The sequence below is a fragment of the Pongo pygmaeus genome, chromosome 3, assembly GCF_028885625.2.
Source record: "Pongo pygmaeus isolate AG05252 chromosome 3, NHGRI_mPonPyg2-v2.0_pri, whole genome shotgun sequence".
NCBI classification, from domain to species: Eukaryota; Metazoa; Chordata; class Mammalia; order Primates; family Hominidae; genus Pongo; species Pongo pygmaeus.
In genome coordinates this window covers 60,790,604-60,806,842 of record NC_072376.2, presented here as the reverse complement: position 1 = coordinate 60,806,842, position 16,239 = coordinate 60,790,604, and the positions used below count along the sequence as shown (strand labels likewise).

Below are 16,239 nucleotides of genomic sequence, written 5' to 3'. Positions count from 1 at the left end.
TTAAAGAGACCGCAGCTCCCGGAGTCCATTTCAAACTCTTTTCTTATTTGACTCCTTTGCTGCTTTATTTCACAAATATTCCAAAGTGCCTCCTTTTCTTCTTCGTCTTGAGCGCAATGATCAGGACTGTATTGCTGAGAGAGCTTGTTCTCTTTGGCTGCTAAAGGGGGAGGAACCTGCTTGGGACACGTAGTTTAGAGGCTGGTGCTGACCAGGTAGGTGGAAGCTGTACGGATTCTACGGGGCGAGAGGAAAGGGCTGGATCTGGATGTCAGGCCTGTCATTCCCATAGATGGGATCTCTTCAGTGTTATTAAGTTAGGAAATATGTGTGTGGAAGCACCAACACTTGAAATAATGCGGAAGAAAAGTTTGGCCTGTTTTTTTGCCCTGTAAGGGATGATTTCGGGTTTTACCGCCTTTGGTATGAGGTTTAATTCATCATATTCTTTTGTTCCTTACTACACTACATACCTGGAATATGGCCATGCTACTTAATGTTCTCGGTGGTGCGCAGTTCTTCTCTACTGAAGATACAGCCTGTGCATGTTAGATTTGGAAATGTAATTACCAAGGCAGGGCTTAGCTGTTCAGAGTAGTATTAACCTAAAAGGTGTGTCAGTAACATACAAAGCTATCTAAATAATTTTCAACACTCTAGTACTAGGTTAACGTGAAAAGTAGTGATTGTGCCCACAGTGCACTTTTGGTGATTTCAGACGTTGAGGAAAATAGCTACGAATTAGAATTATTTGATCCCTAAATTTGTTTGAATTAACTCTAGCCTTCCAACCAGTACTGTATACTTAGTGTAGTATTTTGCAGGAATTCTTTAATCAGCAAAGATTGTCAACTTGTTTACCAGTATGTTTTCTTAATTGGTAGAAATTCTTGTGATTCTTTGAGAATTGGACTTATGTAGTTGCACAGGAGCAAGAGTAACTATGATCCTGGTCATTTTAACACCGAACAGTTGTTAGCGTTGAAACTTGCCACCTGAGTGCTTCCTTATACTTTGGTCATCTTAGTTGAAAAGGGAAAATTTTAATGATTTTTGGAAACGTTGCCAGCAAGATAAATTGCCTTTGTATTATACTTTTGAGTTTTCCAAAATATTCTCATTTCATGTTGTCAGTAACCTTATTAAATAGGTAATGCTTTTCTAATCATTTTGTAGCTCAGAAAACTGAGATTTGGCTGTTAAGTGATATATGCCCAAGACCTCAAAGCATTTAGTGGCAAGCTTGCACCAAACCTAGGTCATTTGCTTCCAAATTCTACCTGAACTTTTTCCCTATGAAGTAATGAACTATGTAGAATGTAGCATGCATTTCTAGATGAAATATCTGGAGAAATTGCTTCTTTCTTCTTTATTTCACTGCACTTTTTTGGTACATGTGTATTGGGAATCTTTATCTCATTGAAAATTTAATCTGTAACTCTCCTTATTGTCACTTCTTAAGTTAAAAGCGAAGATTAGTTGTTTTCTGGGTTTCTTTTGTCTTGTTGCTGTTTCTTCCAGTTGTTCTGACCAATTATTTCTGTTGCAGTAAAATTAGAAATTTAGCTTTTGGAGAGACAGGGTGGGAAGATTTAGTAAAAATGTGAAAAGGAAATGAATTTAAAAATGACTTTTTCTAAAATTGTTCTCTAGTACTACAGATCAACAAAGATGATGTAACTGCCCTGCATTGTAAAGTGGTATGCCTTATCCAGAATGGAAGTTTCAAAGAAGCTTTGAATGTCATCAATACTCACACCAAAGTGTTAGCCAAGTAAGTGATTCAGTTAGTTGCTTGTACAGTTATTAGAAACACTTACTATAGCTATAATCTCTTCCATGTTTTTTTCCCAACTATTTGCTGATTTTTTTTAACGTTTTTTCCTTCCTTTTTTTTTTCCCTTTTGCTTGTCAATAATGTTTCTGAAACTGGAAGGAATACTAGTAACTTCTGTTTTTTTCAGCCTTAGAGAGTTTTTTTTTTTTTTTTAACTACTGTGTTTCCTTTGAACCACTAAGGTGAACCATAGAGAGTTGTGGGGCATAATTATGAGTCCTTGGAGGATGTAGCGAGAATAACTCAGTCGAAGTTTCTTTACTATTATACCTAGGCTCCAAAAAAATATGTATTGAAATTAAGTTTGAAGCATATTAATGTGATACTGGTTTATAAGGTGCAGAACAATATATATTATACTTCCTTTTACAAGAGGAGGAGGATATAAAAATTTATATATGCATTTGCCTGTATTTGCAAAACAGTAGAAAGAGAAACAATGAATAAATAGTCATTTGTGGGAGTCCTAAGAGGGCGGATCACGAGGTCAGGGGTTTCAGACCAGACCAGCCAATATGGTGAAACCCCATCTCTACTGAAGATACAAAAAATTAGCTGGGTGTGGTGGTGTGCACCTGTATTCCCAGTTACTTGGGAGGCTGAGGCAGGAGAATCACTTGAATCCAGGAGGTGGAGGCTCCAGTGAGCTGAGATCGCACCATTGCACTCCAGCCTGGGTGACGGGAGACTCCGTCTCAAAAAAAAAAAAAAAAGTCATTTGTAGGAGGTAATAGGAACAGGTTAGATTTGGGTAGCAGTGAGAATAAAGCCTCTTAGTGTATCTCTTTTTATATTTGAGGCATATAAATGTGTTAGAGATTAAAAATTAATTGTAAACTTTATTAAAAATAAAAGGGAAATAGAGGCGATGCTGCTTTTCTCCTATTAAATATGTTTGCTAAAATTCAGTTTCTTGATTTTGGGCTGTTTTGTGAGAAAAGAGACATTTTCAAAAACATTTTGTCAATGAGTCTTGGATAAAAGTATAATTTTTTTTTTTTGGAGGAGTCTTGCTCTGTCGCCCAGGCTGGTGGAACCTCCACCTTCCAGGTTCAAGCGATTCTCCTGCCTCAGCCTCCCAAGTAGCTGTGATTACAGATGTGCACCACCACGCCCAGCTAATTTTTGTAATTTTAGTAGAGACAGGGTTTTGCCGTGTTGGCCAGGCTGGTCTCGAACTCCTCACCTCAAGTGATCTGCCCACCTTGGCTTCCCAAAGTGCTGGGATTACAGGCATGAGCCACCACACCTGGCTCAAAAATAAATTTTTTGTTAGGTAAGTAAATAAAGGACATTAGCCTTTGCTTTGATAAATATTTTTCCTCGTGGATTATGGTTGAAACATCAACAGTGAGGTATCACATTAATGTAGATGAATTTTTAAGTGTGTCTGTGTTAGTAGTGTTTACCAGTTGTTTGATTACAGGTACTTCTTTTAAGATTTCTAGTTATTGTTTCTTTGCTAATCATTTGTTTCTTAAACAAGTTTAAAGAAGCATTATATGGCTTATTGTTCTGTTAATGAATTTAAGAAACTTCTAAAACAACCCATTTAACATCCTTCAGATTATCTTTGTATCTAAGACAATTAGTTATTTAGCAGATTAATGATTTCCTTCTTAAATGTTTATTTCAAAAGGCCAATAATTTTAATAACAATATCCATGAAAGAGAGGCTAGGGAAATTGATATATGCTTAATTATATGTTTGATTGATACACATTTACAAGCTATCTGATATTTAGACAAGTCTCTAACCTTTGTCAGTTTTCTCATCTGTTATCAGGACTAAATCCAGTGTTTAGAGTGGTGTTGTATATGATGGATGCATTGCATTTTTAGATAATAATCAGATACTGGTTTTTTTCCTCCTTCAGTAACTCTCTCTCCTTTGAAAAGGCATATTGTGAGTACAGGCTGAACAGAATTGAGAATGCCTTGAAGACAATAGAAAGTGCCAACCAGCAGACAGACAAACTGAAGGAGCTTTATGGACAAGTGGTAATTACTGCTTTTAAATACATGTTGACAGTGATACTGAGTGACATGACTACCTCTAGCAAGGAGCAGGGTTGAGGAAACCCAGCCCATCCTGATGCTCCACAAAACTGGCCACCAAACCAGTCCTTGAGGTTTGAACATAATTCCTCTTCTTGATCTTCATACAAACAGTTGCATATATAATGTGCTATGAACAAATGACTTCCTCAGGTAATTAGAAAATCAAAGAAAATGAACTAATCTATTTAATTTTGACTTTTGAGTTAGAAAGATGAAGCACATTAAGCTTGTATATTTAAACAGATTTGAAATACTATTTCACTAATATTTTACTCTAAGGATGTCATGATAGATAAAAATTTAGATGATTCTAGCCCATGAAATTGTGAAAATATTTTAAAGTATTTTGAGACATAAAATTAAGCCTAATGTAAAATAGGGCTGTTAATGACAAGAGAACAGAAATGTGTATATTATAGCTAGCAAAACCCTCTTAAAGTTTTTCTTTTTTTAAATGGAGTCTCGCTCTGTTGCCCAGGCTGGAGTGCAGTGGCACTATCTCGGCTCACTGCAGCCTCTGACTCCTAGGTTCAAGCGATTCTCCTGCCTCAGCCTCCCAAGTAGCTGTGATTACAGGCATGCGCCAACTCGCCCAGCTAATTTTTATATTTTTTAGTAGAGACGGGGTTATGCCATGTTGCCTAGGCTCGTCTCAAACTCCCGGCATCAAGTGATTTGCCTACCTTGACCTCCCAAAGTACTGGGATTACAGGTGTAAGCCACCATACCTGGCCTCCTCTTAAAGACTTTTAAATGTCAATTTAGGGCAAATAATGTTATATTGAATGTATTGTCCTCAGGAGGTAGTATGGATTTAATAATACAAATGAGTTGAAGAAAGATTTGGACAAATTAATGGATTATAGGTCTATAAAAAAACTTTTAAGGTAAACTGGATAACTTTAGGGTAAATTCTAGCATTTTGAGGTTAAGGACATCAACCTGTGTCATACATAATGGACTAATTGACCTAGAGTGGCAGTTGTTATTCTTTGAGCACAACTTGAATGAAATCGGTAGGAATTCTATTGTGTCTGCTTGAGACTTACCTGTGTGATAGCTGATTTCTGAGAAAGATAAAATGAAGATTATAGCGAACTCCTAGGAAACATTAAGTCTTTTTCTTAACATTTAATTTTGTTCCTATTTTAGTAATCATTTTGTGTTGTGGAAAAATATTTTCATTGTAATTTTAGATCTAGGTAACAGGGTTACCTAGACCTATAGAAAGGTGTTCTTTCACAACCTATTTAGGCACTTTACTAACTTCAAGAAGAAAGGTAAAGAAAATCACTTTTCGCACTTGGGGAGGCCAAGGCGGGTGGATCGTGAGGTCAGGAGATCAAGACCATCCTGACTAACACGGTGAAACCCCGTTTCTACTAAAAAATACAAAAAATTAGCCAGGTGTGGCGGTGGGCACCTGTAGTCCCAGCTACTCGGGAGGCTGAGGCAGGAGAATGGCATGGACCTGGGAGGCGGAGCTTGCAGTGAGCCAAGATCGTGCCACTGCACTCCAGCCTGGGTGACAGAGCAAGACTCCATCTCAAAAAAAAAAAAAAAAGAAAATCACTCTTCTGGGTCGGGTGCGGTGGCTCACGCCTGTAATCCCAGCACTTTGGGAGGCCGAGGTGGGTGGATCACTTGAGGTCAGGAGTTCGAGACCAGCCTGACCATGGAGAAACCCCGTCTCTACTAAAAATACAAAATTAGCCAGGCATGGTGGTGCACGTCTGTAATCCCAGCTACTTGGGAGGCTGAGGCAGGAGAATCTCTTGAACCAGGGAGGTGGAGGTTGCAGTGAGCCAAGATCGCGCCATTGCTCTCCAGTCTAGGCAACAAGAGCGAAACTCCATCTCAAAAAAAAAAAGAAAAAGAAAAGAAAGAAAATGACTTTTCTCAACTGAGTCCTGCCTACAGAACCACAATATAGTGAAAATTCATTTTAAAAGTATTTTCAAAAAGTAATTTATTTGAAAGTATGACTAGTACATGGAACTATTTAAAAATTGTAAAACATAAACAGTTGATTGTTCACGTTACGCTGAACTAGGATTCCTACTTAGTGGTTCCAAAAAAGGTTTGCGTGATATTAAAGACATAACACCATATTTGTTTCTGATTTTTTACTTGCTATTTATTATTCAGTTATACCGTTTGGAACGCTATGATGAATGCTTAGCAGTATATAGAGATCTCGTCCGAAACTCCCAAGATGATTATGATGAGGAGAGGAAAACAAACCTTTCAGCAGTTGTTGCAGCTCAAAGCAATTGGGAAAAAGTGGTTCCAGTGAGTATCCTTGTGGTGTACCCATACAGTCATGAAGTATTATTCATGTTTAGTATTTAACTGGTATTTTGTCCCCTGACAGGAGAACTTGGGTCTCCAAGAAGGCACACATGAGCTGTGCTACAACACTGCATGTGCACTGATAGGCCAAGGCCAGCTAAACCAGGCCATGAAAATCCTACAAAAAGCTGAAGGTTGGAAGTTTGTTAAACTTATCTGTAAATATAATGTGCATATAACTTTGTAGAGTATCTTCTAAAATTGCATTTGACTTCTGTGAAATTATTAAATGGAAGTTATCGATGCAGTGACAATTTCTCCAAGTTCCTGTAGTCTTTCTCTCTTTTTTTTTTTATGGAGTGGGGCAGAATCTTACCCTGTTGCCCAGGCTGGAGTGCAATGGCACGATCTCGGCTCACTGCAACCTCTGTCTCCCGAGTTCAAGCAATTCTCCTGCCTCAGCCTCCCGAGTAGCTGGGATTATAGGTGTGCGCCCCCACACCCGGCTAATTTTTGTATGTTTAGTAGAAATGGGGTTTCACCATGTTGGCCAGGCTGACGTCGAACTCCTGGCCTCAAGTGATCCACCCTCCTTGGCCTTTCAAAGTGCTGGGATTGCCAGCACTTTCTCTTTTTGACCATATCTTGCCTATATTTCTAATCCCTAAGCCAGTCTATTAGTCTGTTTCCAACCATACCAGACCTTAACGTTTGAATTTTGAGGAGCAGGTTTTGAACAAGTTACTGTGAATGTTATGTGTAGATTAAGTGAGTTAATGAATGTCAACCATTCACAATAATACATGGCATCATGGCATATAGTATAAGCATTCAGTAAATATTTGTTACCATTATTGTTGTTAAACAGGTATTCAAGTAATAACATGGTGTGCCTATGTGTATACAACACATACACTACATTTATGTATTGATAGCACCATTCAAGCACTTTTTTTTTTTTTTTTTTTTTGAGATGGAGTCTTGCCCTGTTGCCCAGGCTGGAGTGCAATGGCGCGATGTCAGCTCACTGCAACCTCCACCTCCCAGGTTCAAATAATTCTCCTGTCTCAACCTCCTGAGTAGCTGGGATTACAGGCACCCACCACCACACCCAGCTAATTTTTGTATTTTTAGTAGAGACAGGGTTTCACCGTGTTGGCCAGGCTGGTCTCGAACTCCTGATCTCATGATCCACCAGCCTCGGCCTCCCAAAGTGCTAGGATTACAGGCATGAGCCACCACGCCCGGCCTCAAGCACGTTTCAACTCCATTTGGTAATGTTTCTGTATATAATATTTGCATGCTTTGAAGCTTTTTTGTTGGGGGTCGGGCAGGGGAGGAACAGTCTTGCTCTGTCGCCCAGGTTGGAATGCAGTGGCAAGAACTTGGCTCACTTCACCCTCCGCCTCCCAGGTTCAAGCAGTTCTCATCCCTCAGCCTCCCAAGTAGCCGGGATCACAGGCGCATGCCAGAAATGCCCAACTAATTTTTGTATTTTCGGTAGAGACGGTTTTCGCCATGTTGGCCAGGCTAGTCTCAAATTCTTGTCGTCAAGTGATCTGCCTGCCTTGGCCTCCTAAAATGCTGGGATTACAGCCGTGAGCCACTGTGCCCAGCTGAAGCTTTTAATTAAGAAAAAAATTAATTTATTAGAGAACTGTGTCTGGTATTAACATGTGAAACATTTTGACTTTGCTTGTGCATACATTTTTCCCTGGAAGCTATAAAAGTGATGTAGGTACTGCAGTGATCACTGGGGTGGAAAAAAAGGTGAAACAAAGTCTGTTTTACTGTTAAATATTAGGGGTTAAAATGAGATCACAGTTTTACTGTTAAATGTTGAAAGTTAAAATAAGAACAAAGGTTAGAGCATCATGAGAAGAAAAATCTGTTTAAGAATTATAATTTTTTTGGCTGAGTGCAGTGGCTAACGCCTGTAATCCCAGCACTTTTGGGAGGCCGAGGCAGGAGGACTGCTTGAGCCTGGCAGTTCAAGACCAGCCTGGGTAATATAGTAAGCCCTCGTTTTTACAAAAAATAAAATATATATATATGTGGCCGAGTGTGGTGGTGCACATCTGTATTCCCAGCTACTCTGGTGGCTGAGGCAGCAGGGCCCAGGAGGGCCTAGGAGGTTGAGGCTCCAGTGAGCTGAAATCATACCACTGTATTCCAGCTTGGGTGACAGAGTGAGACCCTGTCTCAAAAAAAAAAAAAAAAAAAAAAAAAAGAATTATAATTTCCTGACCTCAAGTGACCCACCCACCTTGACCTCCCGAAGTGCTGGGATTACAAGTGTGAGCCACTGCACCCAGCAGAATTATAATTTCTTGATCATACCCAATGAAGAACATTCTCATACATTGTGGGTTTGAGTGTAAGAGTAATACAGACTTTTCAGTGAGCAGTTTGGTGATGTGTAGCAGATTTTAAGTTTACCTACCCTTTGATCCAATAATTTCACTGCTAGAAACTTCAGGAAATGATTAGATAAATTTACGTACGTGTCTGTATGAATGTTCATTGAAGGAACATTCATAAGAACAGAAATTTAGAAACAGCATGAAGTTCTGTACTATTAAAGGATTGGCTAAGTTTTACCATAATCACAAAGTAATTACAGTCACCACAACCAATAACATTAAAAAAGATACAGTAATGTAGATCTATGTTTATTGTAACAGAAAGATATCCACAGGATATTGAATGGGGAAGGGAGGTTTCAAAATAGTATGCACAGTGTCTCACTTTCATTTTAAAATGCAGCTGTGCGTTTACGTAAAACTAAGCCAGGTATGGTGGCTCGCAGCTATAGTCCCAGCTACTTGGGAGGCGGAGGTGAGAGGGTCGCTTGAGCCCAGAATTTCAAGGCTGCAGTGAGCTATGATTAAGCCACTGCGCTCCAGCCTGGGCAACAGAGTGAGACCCCCAACTTTAAAAACAAACAAAAAAAAAATTAAAAAACTAAATAACTGAAATGCTAGTAGTGTTTATCTCTGGGTGGTAGGATTATTTATTTTTATACTTTTCTATAATTGACTTTTTGCAATTAATATTTACTACATTTGTATTTTTTAATGCACTTTACAAATATTTTTAGCATAGACACAACAAATGAAAGAAAAGTGCCAAAGAGCTAGGAAAGTCAAGAGACTGATAACATATATGTTGTATATTTGATGCTAATGTAAATTTCACAATTGCTTGTTACTACGATTATCTTGGAATCTTCTGCTTAGGAATTTAGATCTTGCTCTTTGGAATAGTGAAAGAAATGGGATTTACCCAGCAATACTACTTTTAAAACAATTTTTCTCCTGTAGATCTTTGCCGCCGTTCATTATCTGAAGACACTGTAAGTATTCCATCATTGTTAAACCTAAATTTTACACTTCTGACTATGATAAATTACTGAGGCTTCATTGTACTGTTTATTGACTTTTTTTAGAAGATGGCGATTGATTAAGTAGGAATCACACTAGAAACCACCCTCTTGTATCAGTTATTTGATGAAGTCTACTAGAGTGAGAAATCACAATACAAAAAATTTTGACATAACCTTAAGCACTTGATTATACATTTATATAATGTAAATTTATTCCCCCATTTTAGGATGTAGGACTAAGGTCTTTGAGGATTGGTCTGCTCCTAGGAGTTCCACATGTATTTCTTATGTAGTGAGATAATTCAACATACCCAATTTACACTTTTGGTTTTTCTTTTTAAGTGTAACAGCATCTTAAATACAGTTGGTAAGCACTTTCATTATAGAGTCCTTATGTTTTTTTTGTTGTTTTTTACCAATCTCTTACCATTTTTTGGCTCACAACTAATTAGAGAATAATTTTCTTTAGGAATTTACCTTTACCGTATCTTTGTGAGTATTCAACATGATTTACATTGAAATATGTCTCTTTTCACATTCATAGTTCTCTCTCTCCCTTTTTTTTTTTTTTTTTTTTTTTTTGAGACAGGATCTTGCTGTTTCACCCAGGCTGGATTGCTGTGGTATGATCATAGGTCACTGTAACTGTAACCTCAAACTCCTGGGCTCAAGCAATCCTCTCACCACGGCCTCCTGAGTAGCACCACCATGCCCAGCTAATTATTTTCTTCTTTGTAGAGATGGGGGTCTTGCTGTGTTGACAAGTTTGGCTTATCTCAAACTCCAGGCCTCAAGTGACCCTCCCACCTCAGCCTCCTAAAGCACTGAGATTACAGGCGTGAACCACCATGCCCAGCCCATAGTTCTTCTCTTTAATATTTTTAAGTTTTATCATTTCCTCATCAAACACAACTGCATAATGGGTTTAGAAACAAACATATCTGACTCCTGGTCAGCAGATACTCACCAGGTGAGAGCAGGAGTGTTGGGTCATTAAAAGGAGTGTTGTCTCCTAGTCTTGAGTATTCATTGTACAGCCTTTTCAGAAGGAAAGGAGAAATGTGGATTAATCTGGAGCATCAGTTAAGAGAGCTACTACTTTAATTACAGAATTTGTTCAATTATAGGATTAAAGTACAGAATTAGTTCCAGCTTTTGAAGTTTTTTTGTATGGTGTTAATTGGAATTTTCTAGTTTTTGAGGTAGAGTTATGGTAGAATAGAGAGAAAAGCATTTTTAAATGTGATTTTTATGAGAAAATTATGTTTCCAGAATTTAAGGGTATCATTATAAAAAGATATACTTCCATGCTTGTTTTTTACTTACGTTTTTTAATTCTTGGGCTTTAGAGGATGATAATGATCAATAAATGGTAGTCCTAAACTTGTTACCATGTTCTTCTAGGATCTTTTTGCCTTTTCTTTTTTTTTTTCTTTAGATACTTCTTAGAAGTTGAAGTCTTTTTGCTGTTTTCACTTACACTTCTCTCTTGCTGGCTGTTTCTAAAGAACTGACTCTAAGGGAAAATTTCTGAAATTATATGTCTTCAGGATTGTATCTCTTTTTAATGTTTGGGTCATTTGGAAAATATGTAGATCAGTTTGGAAAATTGATATGGGAAAAATATTTCTTTCTCTTAGGATGGGACTGAGGAAGACCCACAGGCAGAACTGGCCATCATTCATGGTCAGATGGCTTATATTCTGCAGCTTCAGGGTCGAACAGAGGAGGCTTTGCAACTTTACAATCAAATAATAAAACTAAAGTGAGTTATTAAAAGGAAGTATCTTTTATACGGGATGGGGTTCTTTTTAAAGGTTTGTTTGGTTTTGACTGTTGCTTCTTGTTCACAGACCAACAGATGTGGGATTGCTAGCTGTAATTGCAAATAACATCATTACCATTAACAAGGTATGGAATATTCGTGGCTTTCCATAGTTATATTTTACCCTGAAAGCTCATCACCCTAGTTGTAGTTTTGTTCTAGGATAAGCTAAGTGTTCTTTTTAACATGATGAAAAAAATCCAGTTGTAGCAAAATCACAATGGAGAGTATTACTTAACTCTTCTAATGATAATGATGCTGCAAGGTATACTCAAGTAATAAAACTTTCTATAGTAGATCCTAGACTTTAAGATCCTCCCCTTTTCCCAGCATCTAATAGTATAGAGACTCTCTCTTTGTAAGAGATATAAATTATTGGGGCTTTTAAACTTTAAGTATATGCATGTTTTATATGATTTCTTCATCTATGGAATCTGAATGTGAAAGTGTTCTTTATATAATTTTTTCTCGGGTTTTCTTTTTTTAGGGGGTATGGACAGGTGCTATTTCTTCTCCCCCATACCCCATTCCATGTAAAATATTGTAAATATATATATAAGCACTCTTAACTTAGAGTACTGTACTAATGTCATTAGCCACCATTGGGAACACTCTTTTTTGTTTTGTTTTTTTTGAGACCGAGTCTCGCTCTGTCACCCGGGCTGTAGTGCACTGCAACCTCCGCCTCCTGTGTTCACGCCATTCTCCTGCCTCAGCCTCCCAAGTAGCTGGGACTACAGGCGCCTGCCGCCATGCCCGTCTAATTTTTTGTATTTTTAGTAGAGACGGGGTTTCACCATGTTAGCCAGGATGTTCTCAATCTCCTGACCTCGTGATCTGCCCACCTCAGCCTCCCAAAGTGCTGGGATTACAGGCGTGAGCCACCGTGCCCAGCCAGGAACACTCTAATGGAAAAAGCTTTATTTTTCTTTCTTTTTTTTTTTTTTTTTTTTTTTTTGAGACTGTCACCCAGGCTGGAGGGCAGTGGTGCAGACATGACTCACTATAGCCTCAGACAGTCCTCCCAAGTAGCTGGGACCACAGGCACACACCACCATGCCCGGCTAATTAAAAAAAAAAAAAAAAAATTTGTAGAGACAGAGTCTTGCCATGTTGCCCAGGCTGGTCTTTAAACTCCTGGGCTCAAGAAATCTTCCTGCCTCAGCCTCCCAAATTGCTGGGATTCCAGGGGTGAGCCACCACACCCAGCCTGGAAAAACATTTCAAGGTCACACTTGAAATCCAAGTCAGTGGAAAGTAAGAAAAGTAACATTTGAACATACAATTTATCTTGATATACCATGTGATTTTTCAAGTACCACCTTATTTCTTCCTCTCAATAATCTTTTTAGGTGATAGTTCTTATCTCTGTAGGAGTATAATCTGAGACTAAAAGTAGTTAAGTAATTTGTGTAAGGTCATAGCCTACTTCATAAGAGGAAAAACTTGGATTCAGATTCTAGTTTCTGACTTCAAAGCTTTCCCCTTCTACTACTTAGTGGTACTTCTCTCCTGTGGCAGAAATGTAGTGTATCCTTGGATGTAGATAATGGCATTAAAAGGGGTAGTAATCATGGGAGGTTGCTGTTGGCCATTGGTATGGTATAGATTGCCAAACATTGATACTAGCCTTTGAATCTTGGCAAAAATATATACCTGCCTATGTTTATGAATTTTGAAATGCTTGTCAGAACAAATTTTTTTTTCCCCCGAGATGGAGTCTCTCTCTGTTGCCCAGGCTGGAGTGCAGTGGCACGATCTCGGCTTACTGCAGCCTCCACCTCCCGGGTTCAAGTGATTCTTGTGCCTCAGCCACCCGAGTAGCTGGGACTACAGTCACGTGCCACCACACCCGACTAATTTTTGTATTTTTAGTAGAGATGGGGTTTCACCATGTTGGGAAGGCTGGTCTCAAACTCCTGATCTCAATGATCCTCCTGCCTCAGCCTCCCAAAGTGTTGGGATTATAGGCATGAGCCACCACACCCAGCCAGGACAAATTCTGTTTATCTGACATACATAATTGTAGGGGAAGAGAGCATGTGAGATACTAAATATCTCAGTCTGAACATAACTTATACACTGAACTTTCTTCAGTCAATGGGTATTTCTGACTTTTTCAAAATAGTACTGGATGCAATAGGTAATAAAAAATACAAAGCATCATCACATAGTTTAAAATCTCACTCTGGTGTTGAAAAAAATTGTTCATGTTTAAATTTTTTGTCCGTATACTTTATAACTGTATATTTAATACTACATTTGGTGAACGGAAGGATCTCTGGTTTGGCAAGTTTGAGCTGACCCTTGAAGGAGGACTATGGTTTGAAGGTTAAGCAACAGCACAAAAAAAGTACATATGAAGAAATATTTATGATTTGTAGGGGAAAAGTGAGAAAACAGAAGAGGGTATGTATTTACTGGATAGTTTAAAAAGTAGATTAGATTGAACTATATCAGGGCCTTGGAAATCAAGTTTAAGAAAAGTCTGGCAGTGACGTGCACAATTAATTGAAGTATTAAAATAGTGACGTGAGAGAACCAGCTAGAAAATATGGTTTCTTTAGGATTGATTTATATGAAAGGCAGTTTCTTGCTGTACATTAAAATAGTTTCAGATTGGTTTGGAGCTCCACAGTAAGAAAAAGTAGAATTTATTTTAGATTTTTTTGCTTCCTTTTAGTCTTTAAACTGGTAGAAGACCTGGTTTAAAAAAGCACAGTGGTATCATGTATTTGCAAGTAAATACATTGTTTTACAAAGCTAGAATATTGTGCACATAGTAGATACTCAGATGCTCAGTTTGTGCTTCTCAGGATGCAATCAGTGTGACTTAGTTTTCTCCCCTTTTTTTGGAGATGTATGTGACTTTCAATAATTCTTAATAGGACTTTCTTTGGGCAGATAACACTGTGCCCCCACATGGGAATTTTAGAAATTGAGCTTCTTTATGCTTGGTTAAGAAGAAGGGGCTTTAGGAAAGGAAAAGCAGTAGATAATGTTACATGAGTATTTTCTGCTAAAAAAAAAAAAATGGGTTCAAAAGTGGTACAGATGTGTTTCTGAGGTTTCATGATTGCCTTAGAGAGTCACTACAGGCATACCTCATTTTATTGTGCTTTACTTTATTACACTTTGTAAGTTTTTCACATATTGAAGGTTTGTGGCAACTCTGTGTTGAGCATGTCTGCTGGCTCTTTTTTTTTTTTTTTCAGATGGAGTCTCGCTCTCTTGCCCAGGCTGGAGTGCAGTGGTGGGATCTCGGCTCACTGCAGCCTCCCAGGTTCAAGCAGTGCTCCTGCCTCAGCTTCCCGAGTAGCTGGGACTAGTGTGTGCCACCACACCCAGCTAATTTTTGTATTTTTAGTAGAGACGGGGGTTTCACCATGTTGGCCAGGCGGGTCCTGAACTCCTGGCCTCAGGTGATCCACCCACCTCTGCCTCCCAAAGTGCTGGGATTACAGGCGTGAGCCACTGTGCCTGGCCATGGTGGTATCATTTTTTTAACAGCATGTGTCCATTTCATATCTCTGTATCAGTATTTTTTAACATTGAAGTATTTTTAAATAAAGGTATGTACTGGGCTGGGCACAGTGGCTCACGCCTGTAATCCCAGGACTTTGGGAGGCCTAGGTGGGCGAATCAGGAGTTCAGGAGATTGAGACCATCCTGGCTAACATGGCTAACACGGTGAAACCCCATCTCTACTAAAAATACAAAAAAAAAAAAAAATTAGCCAGGCGTGGTGGGCACCTGTAGTCCCAGCTACTCAGGAGACTGAGGCAGGAGAATGGCGTGAACCCATGAGGCGGAGCTGGTAGTGAGCTGAGACTGCGCCACTGCACTCCAGCCTGGGTGACAGAGCGAGACTCCGTCTCAAAAAAAAAGGGTATGTACTTTTTCAGACATAATGCTGTTGCACACTTAATAGACAACAATATAGTGTAAACATAGCTTTTATATGCACTGGGAAACCAAAAAATTTGTGACTCCTTCTATTGTAATATTTGCTTTATTGCGGTGGTCTGGAACCAAACCCGAAATATCTCCAAGATATTTCTGTATTTTGAAGAGGAGTGAGTTACTTTTTATTTATCATCTAAATTCTAGAGGGCATAGCTTGTAGAAATTGCCAAGTTAGGTATTTTTGTAGTCCTAATACACTGCAATTTGTGCTGTCCCTTTTTTTCCTTCAAAAAGCTCAAAACAAGCAATTAATAGTGGAAAAATAAAACAAAAATCTTGTTCTCCATTTCTTTAAAGCAGTTCACTTGTTAAGCCTTGTTATACCTAGGAAGCCTCCTTCGAGAAGGCTCTAAAAGGAGTGGGGGTAGATTCTGGGGTAACTATATGTACACAAGTAGATTTGAATTGCAGAGATTCAAAAAAAGTAGATTTGAATTACTTCTGTGAATCAAGATAAATTTATATGCATCTTATTAGGCACCCCAATAAGGTAGATAGATTCAAGCTCTCCTGCTGTATTTATATAAAGTTAATAAAAAAAGGAATAAGTTGAAATCTGAGATTCTGTTAATGGCGGATAAACTTTTCTTTGTTAGGACCAAAATGTCTTTGACTCCAAGAAGAAAGTGAAATTAACCAATGCGGAAGGAGTAGAGTTTAAACTTTCCAAGAAACAACTACAAGCTATAGAATTTAACAAAGCTTTACTTGCTATGTACACAAACCAGGTGGGTGTCATGGCTAAACCTTTTGTAATATAGTATATGAAGAGTAATAGGGATATTAGTCTAATCTGTTTATAGTTTTTGTTTGTATTTTGTCTTCAACTCATAAATATATTTTTTTTCCTTCCTCAAAATATATATATTATTG

General features: G+C 38.4%; 1 protein-coding gene across 3 annotated transcripts in view; it reads left to right on the top strand.

Moving 5' to 3' along the window:
- The window catches only part of SRP72 (signal recognition particle 72), a 36,705-nt gene that overhangs the window by 768 nt on the left and 19,698 nt on the right, over window positions 1–16,239 (top strand). For 2 of the 3 annotated variants that reach the window (XM_063664533.1, XM_054484699.2), the window contains exons 2-9: window positions 1,654–1,774; window positions 3,715–3,838; window positions 6,047–6,190; window positions 6,273–6,384; window positions 9,514–9,545; window positions 11,216–11,340; window positions 11,429–11,486; window positions 15,963–16,094. In XM_063664533.1, coding sequence (XP_063520603.1) covers window positions 1,654–1,774; window positions 3,715–3,838; window positions 6,047–6,190; window positions 6,273–6,384; window positions 9,514–9,545; window positions 11,216–11,340; window positions 11,429–11,486; window positions 15,963–16,094 — 848 coding nt within the window. The remainder of the gene's footprint in view (window positions 1–1,653; window positions 1,775–3,714; window positions 3,839–6,046; window positions 6,191–6,272; window positions 6,385–9,513; window positions 9,546–11,215; window positions 11,341–11,428; window positions 11,487–15,962; window positions 16,095–16,239) is intronic. The other variant, XM_063664532.1, reaches the window with a different exon arrangement.